The following is an 11,678-nucleotide window of genomic DNA, read 5'->3' as shown; positions in this document are numbered from 1 at the left end:
GTCAGCGTTTTAAGGCAGCGTTTTTAAGTATTTCCATTTTATTTATTTTTTTAAATTTGTATTTCACAAAATACGAAATTTTTTTTAAAACAAAATAATAGCAGAGGTAAAACGCTGACCGAGTCAGCGTTTTACCTCAAAAGCTCAATTTCGTAAATAGTTAGGCCACACATCTATATTCGTAAATAGTTTACTAATAAAGCTCAGTTTCGTAAAAAAATCCAAAGCGACCACTAAGAGCAAGTATATCTTCTAACATACTATCAAATATCAATATTTTTCACCCAATAAAATCAAATATCAATATTAGCAAAATGAAAAGAACACTTGATTAACTTGGTCACCAGCAATAGAGAGTCAGACTCAAGCTGCACATTCACAAAGCCATAGGAGTTTGCTTTCTTCAGAACAACACACACAACACAAACTGAAAAACGCTCTTCTCTTCCTCTCTTTCTCTTTCTTCGAACAACGGAACGAATTTCCGACCAGCCGGCAGCCACTCCTAGCCGGTTGCACATCTCAGTTTCAGGTGACTTAATTTCTTATTCTCCATGAGTAGTTGGGTTGATTTTGTGCTAAAATTATTATTTAATCTATCAAATTAGTGTGGATGTTGCTTAAAATTGATGATTTGTTATTTAATTTATCAAATTAGGGAGTTAGGGTTAGTGAAATTGGTGATTTGTTATTTAATCTATCAAATTTGGGAGTTTGGGTTTTTGATTTTATTTTTTGGAATTGATAATTTTGCATTTCTGATTTTTTGAAATTGATATTATTATGGGCTAGTGAAATTGGTGATTTGTTATTTAATCTATCAAACTAGGGAGTTTGGTTTTTTTTTTTTTTTTTTTTTTTTTTTTTTTTTTTTTTTTTGCAATTGATAATTTTGCATTTCTTATTTTTTGAAAATGACACTTCGTATTATAATGGGCTAATGAAGTACTGAAGTTTGTATATTTTGTGATAGTGAAGTTTTTATTTTGCCCTGAATTTGTATATATTAAGTGCTAAGCTCACTATGAGTGCTTTAGCTATACTTTTATTATCAAGTTTATGCTTGTATAATCAACTTGGATATTTTTTACAATAGTGGTTTGTTTAATTTAATTGAAATTGTGACTTAATTTTCAGAATATCTTTCCGTACCACTTTTCAAGGGTACGCCTTGGGGATGTATCCGGCCGTATCTGTACTGTACCCGTCCTCGAAACATCCCTGATACGGGAAACGGCTGAAGAGTGACGTATCTGTGCATCGCAGCCCACCATTTTCATCCTTAAACCTTATAATTTTCCATAATGGCGGCGTTGTTTCGTCTCTCCCGCTCCAGCCGTAAGCTCCTTCCATTTTCTCTCTCCTACCCTCCTCTCTTCTCCCCATCATCATCATCATCTACTTACCCCATTTCTAACCCAACACCTAACCCTAACACTAATTACAAATCCCCTGATTTCAGTTTCAATTTTTTGGACCAATTTACATTATGCCAGAAATCGTTCTTCTATGCTTATTCTACTGTACCTCAAGGATCACAATTTGCCAATTCTGGCAAAGAAGAAGACGATGATGATCAGTTGAAGTTGAAGACAAGGACTGAGGCTTCTTGGGTTGATTTGTATTTGCCGCATAGTGCTCAGCCCTATGCTAAGCTGGCTCGGTTAGATAAACCTATTGGTACTTGGTTACTTGCTTGGCCATGTATGTGGTAAGATGTTTAATTTGGCATTTGTTCAATTTTAATTGCATTTATAGTTTATTTTTAAGTGAATTCGTTGTTTTTGATTTTGTTTATGATTGGATTACATGCTGCACAATTGGTCTGTAGTTATTAAGGGGTTGTTTTCTATATGGCAGCTATTAAATGTACAATCTGTAATCTGTTCATAAAGAGAGAATTACAATGCAAAATGACATTTTGTAATCAGACCATATGAATAAAATTTAGGGTTCAAGAGAAAGTTGTCTAGGTGGTTTAGATTTATGACTCGAGCTACTAAATTGTGTCTAAATGTTATTACTTTATCCTTCATGGGTGATATTGCACCTCAAACTCGTACACTCGGCAATGTACATTGTGAGCTTTCCTCTACCCTACCCATGGAGAAATTATTGAGGTTGTAGTAGACTAGTAGTTGTTAGCTCTAACTGCTGGGTCTATGGTGGCACTTGTTAGCAGTTGAATTATTTATAAATATAATGATGACATATCTGAATCAAGTCAATGTTTTAAGAATGAGATAGTGGCATTACCTTGTAATAGTAAGCTGATGGGATCAATTATTTGCTGTATGGATATGGAATGAGAAAACTTTTTATGGATGTGATTCTTAGTAGCAAGCAGGTTGATATTATTTGCTGGAACTTACTGAAAAACAAGGCTGAATCTTTTGCACATTGCACCTCCTGACAATTAATTAGTCACTTGTAATTGCTACTTGTTAGTTTATCTTGGATTTTTTTTTTGGTTGTTGTTGTTGCATTAGAGAGATAGAAGTTAGAAGTCAACTACTCGTATTAATTATGAGCAGAATCGTCTCACATAATATAGAAGCCCTGTGCTTATAATAAAAAATTGGCCCCTCAAATTATAATAACACAAATACACAATATTTTTTTTTTTTTTTAAATATACAAAGTACGAGCTACTTTTGTTTTTGGCATAAAAAACCCAGACTTTAAGTTCTTCACAAATTTATAGAATTCTCCGTAAGCAATTTGACATCAAAATTAAGAACTAAATAATTGGTTAACAGAACCAAAGTAAAATATTAAATTTTCAATTTAAAAAAAAAAAAAAAAAAAAATTCCTTCCAATTTCAAGACTTCATTGCATCAATAAGCCAATAAGCATACCATTCTCAATTATACTATTCAGTATTCCATAATATTTTGAATTTTAAATGTGAACGAAGCATCCCAACACTCTGTATCTTTAGTATTTGTTTTTAAACATAAATGATTTAATAAATCAAACTTGCAACCAAACAATCCATTTTAAACATCTACTAATTTGTTATACTTCGTATAAAATTCTTGCCAGGCATGCCATCTATATACTCTGTGTTGTTTCCTTTATACCTCCCTTGGCCAAGTACAATGATTTCCAATGAATTAATGTTTGATTATAAGATAGATGAAGAACCAGTTTCCCATTCACTTACTCAACTTCAGATTATTTAAGCTTGATAATGCTCATATATTAAATAGTGCTAGGCAATTTAAAGTTGCTGGTTTTATTTTATGAGAAACCATTAAGATTAGGAATTGAGAGCTTGCTAATTATCCAATGAAGGTCTTGGATGTATGGTCTGGCCAGGTACATCTAATCATTATTAGGTCCATTACAAAAAATGTCTCTAGGGCCGTCGAATACACAAACCAGAGAGAAAGAAATGTCATCATGCTGTTACTTAATTGTTTATTTATGGAAAAGAATAACTGGAAGGCAAGAGTTCTTGATATGGAGAAAACACTTTAATCAGAGTTTGGAATCTTTGGATTTTCTTTGGATTAATTGTAGTCGGTAGCTTGGAAGAGGAAATTTCTGATTGTGGAAGTGGTAATACTGTATACTTTGATACATAGGCATACATACATTCTCATACTCTCTCTGTCTTATATTCCCTCCGATCCTAGATGTTCTTCTAGTTTGGTTGTGCACATTTTCCAATGCATTACTTTGACTATAAATATCTATGATTGCATAGTAGTAAAAAACATAACAGTTGAATGTTAATAAACTATTCATTGAAACTAATCAAATAAAATCCAACATGACTATGTTATGTTTATTATATTGAGAGTAATTTAGAACATTCTCTCGATTTATGAATAGTGCCAAATTCTATATTGGAACAACAAAAAGAACTGGAGGGAGTAGCAATTACCTTCACGATAAGGTTGGGCATACATTCTAAGAATAGTTGTCAAATGTAGCTTGTAGATGAAAATTTTAAAATGAAAAAAGGGATAAGGTAGTAGGAGATGGTGAAAGGAGAAAGAAAGCATTGATGGCCTGATGGGATGATGAGAATGGGGGAAAAATATGTTATTAGTTTTAATTTGTAAAGGTAGTGTAAACTCTATATTGGGGCGTTCATAAATGGTAAATTCAAAATTCATAAGGGACAAAAGGATTTATGAAAAAAATGTAGAAATAGAATGCCAATATATTATGCTATTTCCTGCGATTTAAAAGGATAGTGGCAAAGCATAGTTTGTCAACATATTTGAGGTGGGAAATGAAGGTGGCTGAACTGTGCTAGGATGTGATGTCAGATATTAGAAATTATTAATCATCATCTAGGTTCTCTTAAGCTCATTAGGAAGTGAACAGACTACGAGCATGCATGGAGACTACAAGCTTTGATGTCACATAAAGTTTATGTATAAACTCTTGATTGATTTACATTGTTATAGATTGTTTCCGGCTGCTAGTTCTATTGCAATGCTCAGACCCCAACTGTATAGTGGTATTATATTTTTGATGGCATAATCATTGCATTCATGAGTTTTATGCATGTAGTTTACTATCATGAAGACATTAAACCTGTTCAAATGGATTTTAAAAACACAATGTTGAGTCTAGACTTGCTCCTTGACTTTACTTAATGTGTTAAGCCCTAGAGCTTGCATGCTTTAGCTGTATGTACGAAATTTATTAGCCACACCATAATAGTCAATATTTTCATTCACGATTATGAAACATCAAATTGGCATCTTTACCATTTTCTTTTGGTCCTTAGGTCCATTACCATGGCAGCAGAGCCAGGAAGCCTTCCCGATTTCAAGATGCTGGCTTTGTTTGGTTGTGGGGCTTTTCTTCTACGGGGTGCTGGCTGTACTATAAATGATCTCCTTGATCAGGATATTGATGTGAAGGTATATTCTTCATTTCTGCTACGTTTGACATGAATCTATCTGCGTATATTATAGAATCATTTACAGGTCATCGTTCTTATTTTCCCTCACAGATGTATTATTTATTAAAATCCTGTATGATGGTATACTAAATAGGATTCAACAAAGCTTATGCTAGACTGAACTGTTTGGATGTTAAATTGCTGAATTCACATGACATGAGTATCCTGGACTCTGTCCCTATCAATATTTGGTTTAGTGCAGAATGTACCCCGTGCTCCCCATGTCAACCTTTTTCCGATTATGCTCCCTATGTGCAGTATCTATCTTCTGAACCTGTGTCAATGTTTTATCTGTTTTTGATTTGGTATCCTTTCAAGTATATATGAATGTAAGATGATGATGCAATGTTAAATTTTTATTTTCCCATACTTAGATGCCTCTCTATTAATGGGAAAGAAAAGTATAGTCTGCTTTAAACAATCATGTGAGTGATAATAAGATCTAACTTGTAGGGAGCTGCTTTATTATTTTAATTTAAGGGTCTTTTGTAATGTATTGTTTCGATTAGATTCAATGTGCTTTTTTGTGATCGAACTTGGTTGTTTATCATGGAGGAGCATGTGTTTTGGGATTGCTATTTTCATTGTGAATAGTACCGCTCACAACTAGGATCAGAATATCAAATTAGGACTAGAGTTTATTTGGAGCAGAGTGGGCTCAGTTTTATGCTCATTGCGATAGTTTAACTCATGATTTTATTTTATTAGACATTTGTTTTAACTGGTTCGATTTTGGAAAATGTCCCTTTTGTTGTTGATGTCTACAAGTTTTCTTCAATGCCAATCCTCTGTAATGAATGAAATTTTTGTTTTCAGGTGGAACGTACTAAGGTACGACCAATTGCTAGTGGTCTTTTGACTCCATTTCAAGGGATTTCCTTTCTTGGTGTACAACTTCTATTGGGTCTCGGAATTCTCCTTCAGCTGAATAATTACAGGTGAGCTCTGTTATTTCTGCTCTGAACTAAGATAAAATGATTGAGCTCACTCTGCTCCAAAATCACCTGCTATGAAAAGGATTTGCCAGTGTTATATAATTTGACGATACATTTCATAAGCATTACAGAAATGGCTAGTTTGGATAACTTTTGAACCCTATTTAATCAATCAAGTTTAGTTAATGTGTACTGAAAAAAGCTAGCTAACATATATGAAGCAGTTATGAGCCAAATAAATGTTTCAACCAAATTTGGTGCTTAGTTTGTAGTTAAAGCATTACAAGGATATGACTAAAAAGTTCGTTTTACTTGCATTTTTCGGGGTAGTGACGTAGTGTAAAACATTTTTGCTAAAAATTTAAAAGAAATGAACTTTTTTTGTTCTTGAACTACATTGTGAATAATAAAACAAGATTAAGTTGATAATGATTATATTATAATATTTTGAACTGAATATTTGCAGTATATCTTCATGCTTATATACTCTCTGTTTGATTGAACATCAGTGCGTTGACATTCATTTATCAACAGCCGCATTCTGGGAGCTTCATCATTGCTTCTAGTCTTCTCATATCCCCTTATGAAGAGGATGACATTTTGGGTAATAATATTGTGAAGCATTCTATTATGTTTTTCTTTGTCCTTGCTTGTAAACATCATGTTATTCCCTACTGACATTCTGGAATATGAAATTGTGGAGTTACAGCCCCAGGCATACCTTGGATTGACGTTTAACTGGGGAGCGCTTTTGGGATGGTCTGCTGTCAGAGGAAGTTTAGACCCTTTTGTAGTCCTTCCATTGTACTTGTCTGGTGTTTGTTGGACTTTGGTCTATGATACTATCTATGCACATCAGGTACTCTCTCTCTGAGTCTCTTCACAAATATTGTAACATCTTTAGTTCAAATGACATAATCTGCTTTTATGCCTAGCATTTGATAATGGAAGTGTGGCGGCCTTTAAAGAAAAATTAAATCGAAGAAATTGCCATATTTCTGCAACCTGTTTTTTTTCAAGTTATTGGTTGATTGTCAAAATCATAGCTGTTTATTTGTATTTTTGGAATGTAAATTAAAAGGTATTTTTTGATTAATCTCTTGAGAATCAAACCCTTTGAAACTGTAAATTACTGCAGGATAAAGAAGATGATCTGAAAGTGGGTGTGAAATCTACGGCCTTGAGGTTTGGGGACTTAACAAAGGAATGGGTCACTGGGTTTGGAATTATAAGCATATGCAGCCTCGCTCTCAGTGGATACAATGCACATTTGGGTATGCATGTCTCATGGTTTCTTAGTTGTCAATTTTTATATATTTGGGGTTATAGTTTATAGGATTTTACTTTAAAGCTATTTGCTTTTTTTACTTCTGTTGGAACTACAGGATGGCCATATTTTGCATGTTTGGCTGCTGCATCTGGGCAGATGACATGGCAGATCTATACGGTTGACTTGTCAAGTCGTGCTGATTGTAATAGAAAGTATGTTCTTATCCCTTATAACTAATGGCTGATTTTACTATATTACGCTCGTTGAATTGGTTATGATTCCTAGGTATTGTGTCCAACAAAGTTTCAAATGCAGTTTTAATTTGCAAAGAACCAGGGAAGGAGTAATTGTGTGCTATTATGGACCAATGTTTAATTGTTTTGAATATTATACTTGACCTTCGAATTTGTGGGTCAATGCCCAAGGACGACTAATTTGTGATAAATTTGTCATCCTTAGATTTTTCTGATGAATGTTCTAAATTTCCAACCAACTATTGCTTTTTTTTAAAAAAAAAGTTTTAAATTTATAATGATGGAACTCACAGAGTGTGTTAATAGACTGCCACCACTCCTTCCATTCCAGAGTTCAGGTATAATATTTTTTTTTTTTTGGATTGACCGAGAGCTAAGCTATCTTATTGCTTTGGAAAAGTTTTCTCTCTACCTTTTCACTAACATTGTAGTTAGACAACTTACACATCCATGTTTCTCTCTCTCTCCTCCACAATATCATTGCCCTTGAGTAATGTTGATTTAGCTAGTTAATTTTGAGACAACGGGAGTTATTCATAATTCCTAGGTACTTTGTTTTTGTAACTGTGCGCCTCCTTCCCTTCCCCCCCCCCCCCCTCCCCCACTCTTTCCCCAACCTCAACACACACAACTTCCTTTCCACCCTTGAGAGGAATGTTTTTGCCTGTATGATCACATCATGTTACTGATTTGTCTGGTATGCAGTTGCCATATTGAATCATAATTTATTGGATAAGATGGGCGTATTGTTCAAGATGTAGTAAATGCCAATATATGGTTTAATAAAAGTCACTACATTGAACTATCAATTGTTAAAAAAGATCCTAATGGGGTAGTATGAAAACTGCATGCAATGTGAACTTTTTTCGACAAGTACAAATCACTCTTTTTTCATGTTTAGGTCATGGACACATGTGCATCAAAAGAAAACTAGTGCATATGCATGTAAAAGAACATACCAAGTGTTGGCTCACTTGGTAAGGTTCTTACCTCAATCTTAGAGGTTTGGGGTTTAAATCCTACCAAGTGAGGGTGCTTGGGGGTAGGGATTCCCTCTACTCTCTAGTGCTTGGACTACTGAACAAAAACTGTTAGGGTCCTCCTTGCAACAACAACAACAACAAAGCCTTAGTCCCAAAATAATTGGGCTCGGCTAACATGAATCGTCATAAGGAACCGTATGGTATAAAGAAAAGGACTAGGGTCCTCCTCACAATTAAAAAAAAATCTGTAAAGATTATGAAATTATGATGAAATATTCAAAGAACATAGTCTAGGCATTGAATGTGATGCTTTTGCATCATAAATGCATATGTTTGTTTCTCATTCTTGAAATTTGCATGCATTGTGAACTTGTCTTCAAAAATAATATATTTTGGTCCGGTGAAGCTGTGAAACACTCATGTTTCCTTAGTTAATTCCATAGCAAACTTCTGCAGCTGTGCTCATGCTATAATTTACCTTTATCTTCTGAATTGTCAGGTTTGTTTCAAACAAATGGTTTGGCGCTCTCATCTTTAGCGGCATCTTGTTTGGAAGATTGGCCTCATAGCTGTTATCATAGAGGTCTTCTAGTCTTTCATTTCTGTTTTAAGATTATTATCAGCGGAGGCATACTTCTGTGAACTGAGAATAACCTTAAGAAGGTGACTGGAAATGGCAATGGTTGGCACTCCTTTTAAACTAGTTCTCTCCTTTTGGATTCGTCCAAGGTGCTTCGCACGAAAGGTTGTGGTTCTTTCAAGGATTCTTGGGCATTTCTCAAATCCATGCATGCATCTGAAAGTTCTTCTAAGCCTATCTACTTTACAAAAGGTTATGAGATGAATATGTGGTTCAGCCTTTCCAGGACACTTGTACCCAAGCATATTAGTTATCCTGTTGAGTCTTGAATCAGGGTTTTACATCAAAAAAAGGCAGCCTATATCCCCATACCATTTTTGTCTTGTTGAAGCATCTATTGCTCTGATAAAGGTACTAATGACAGTTGTTTCCATTCTTTATCTGCTTGAACAAACAGTGTCATAGCTGTAGCCATGCCGCCTTTCAGCATGGCTGGTATGCCCTGCTGAAAGCATGTTCAAGCTCCCCTTACGTGTAGATTTTGTCCCAATAGCATATGAAGGTGCTAAGCCATTATCTATATATTTGGGGATGTTCCCATAAAGTTTTCGTTCTCTTATTTTAGGCAGTCCGAAAACACCGCAACATTCATGAGATGACCAACAATAACCTGTAATAAAGTTTCGATTATTCGCAATTACAATCCTGCAGGGGCCTTTCCCTAGCAAGCACGTTTGTTATGTGCCAAGCCAAGTAGTGACTAATTGGTAATTTGGTATGCAAAAGCTATTACTGTAGTATGCATTTTATTCAGATTTATTATTCATATAATTGCACAATTATCTTTGTTTTGATTTTCTTTTAGGTTCATTTAATGCATCAATTAATTAAATTTGCTGCGCTTTTTCTTTTTCCTTGTTATTTTGCTCCACTATAGACGAACAATTTTTAAGTGCTTCTGTGTTAATATATAAATACATGGAAAGTGGATATTCATAGGAATTAGATATATGGAGCTCTTGTTTGCTTGACACTAAAGCATTATCATCAGAGAAAAAAAAAAAAAAAATATTCCCTCTTCACTCTCTCTCTCTACCTTTCCCTCTCCTCCACATTAGATATTTAAAGAAATTTTCTTTTTTCATCCCACCAACAACAAACCAAAAAATTCCCTCATCACTCTGTTTCTTACTTTTTACTATACCCCACTATATTCTCTCTTACTTATTTTCAATTTTTATACTACCTCTGTTTTTTTTTTATGTGCAACTTTTGCCATTTTAATCCGCTCAACATTATGTGCAACTTTCTTTTTTCTTTCTATTTTTAGTAAAAAAAAAACTAGTCAAATGTCAATTTTACCCTTATTTAAAAAATTAAGACACAATTTATTAACTATAATCGGATTTTATTACTCACTAATTCTTACCCAATTTTCATCCCAACCACCCCAATCTAATTCATCAACTCTTCATCTTCAATTCAAGAAACCCAAAACCATACTCATTCATCTTCATCTTCCCTCATATTTTCTCTCTCCTCTTTCAAAATCATCTTCATTCATCTTCATCTTCCCCCATATTTTCTCTCTCCTCTCTCATCCTCATCTTACCCCATTGATCTTCTTTCTCTCTCTTCAACTTCAACCGGCGGTTTTGTGGGTTTTCATGAGGATGGTGGTGGGTTGGTGGGGTTGGTAGTGGTGGTACTGGTAGTGGTGAAGGGCCCGCGTTGAAGGCGGCGGTGGTGTTGGTGAAGGCGGTGTGGGTCGTGGTTTTGGGTTCGAGTTAGGGGTTTAGTTTCCGGTGGGTTGGTTTTCGTGGGTTGTCGTTTTCGGTGGGTTGGTTTTCGTGGTTCCGTTGATGGGTTTTGGTGGGTGGCCGTGGATTTGGGTTTTGGTGGGTGGTCGTGGATCTGGGTTCTGGTGGGTGGGTTTTGGTGGTTCCGTCGGTGGGTTTTGGTGGGTGGTCGTTGTTCTGGGTTTTGGTGTGTGTTCGTGGAGGTGGTGGTTCTGGCGGTAGGTTTCGGTGGGTTTTCGTGAGGGTGGGGTTGGTTTCGTGGGGTTGGTTGTGGTGGTGGTTTCGTGGGGGTGGTAGTGGAGGTGGTGAAGTAGACGGTGGTGTTGGTGAAGGCGGCGGTGGTGTTGGCTGGTCTTGGTGGTGGCAGTGGGTGGTTGATTAATTATCCAAACATTCTCTCTCCACCTTAATTACATACCCTTATAATACATTAATCAACATTATCAAGTTTTGCCTTGTGAACCGTAAAGCAGGGCGACTTATACCTCCAGATACAAAGCAACTAGTAGCATCGTCTCTAGTTCTTTTACCACTACCGCTGCTCTCTTCAACTTCTTTTTTCGCCTTGTGTTCAGCATCAACTTTCTTCCTTATTCAGACCCCACCTCATGAACTTTCTCCACTTTGGATATTCGTTCACCTTTCCCCACGTATATTGAAATTTAAAATTCCTTGGTGAATTTTGACAAGACCTTCGAAACAATTCATGGGCATTTTTTACCACATCACTATCATTGTATCCACTTCCCGTTATTTTACCATCTTCTTCCATAACACTTGCCCAGATAAGTAGGTCGGCAGCCATCCTCCTCTAATGAGTCTCCAACATATTCTTGTTCCGCTCTGGAATCTCGTGTGGTTGAGATAGATGAGCCGCATGATATTCTCGATGTATATCTCTCTAAAGGTCAGCAAATTTTCTATCTTTG

General features: G+C 35.5%; 1 protein-coding gene across 1 annotated transcript; it reads left to right on the top strand.

The window, feature by feature from the left end:
- Positions 1-274: 274 nt before the first annotated feature.
- LOC110697814 (4-hydroxybenzoate polyprenyltransferase, mitochondrial-like) lies at positions 275-9,678 on the top strand. Its single transcript, XM_021875209.1, has 9 exons — positions 275-532; positions 1,138-1,711; positions 4,752-4,887; positions 5,745-5,866; positions 6,398-6,467; positions 6,573-6,722; positions 7,002-7,137; positions 7,249-7,345; positions 8,870-9,678. The coding sequence occupies exons 2-9, from the start codon at positions 1,305-1,307 to the stop codon at positions 8,937-8,939; spliced, it is 1,188 nt and encodes a 395-aa protein (XP_021730901.1). The 5' UTR covers positions 275-532; positions 1,138-1,304; the 3' UTR covers positions 8,940-9,678.
- The last annotated feature ends 2,000 nt before the right edge of the window (positions 9,679-11,678 follow it).

Source organism: Chenopodium quinoa, unplaced genomic scaffold (genome assembly GCF_001683475.1).
Source record: "Chenopodium quinoa cultivar QQ74 unplaced genomic scaffold, ASM168347v1, whole genome shotgun sequence".
In the NCBI taxonomy this organism is placed as follows: Eukaryota; Viridiplantae; Streptophyta; class Magnoliopsida; order Caryophyllales; family Amaranthaceae; genus Chenopodium; species Chenopodium quinoa.
The sequence above is the reverse complement of the archived record's forward strand: the minus strand, read 5'-3'. Positions and strand labels throughout refer to the sequence as shown.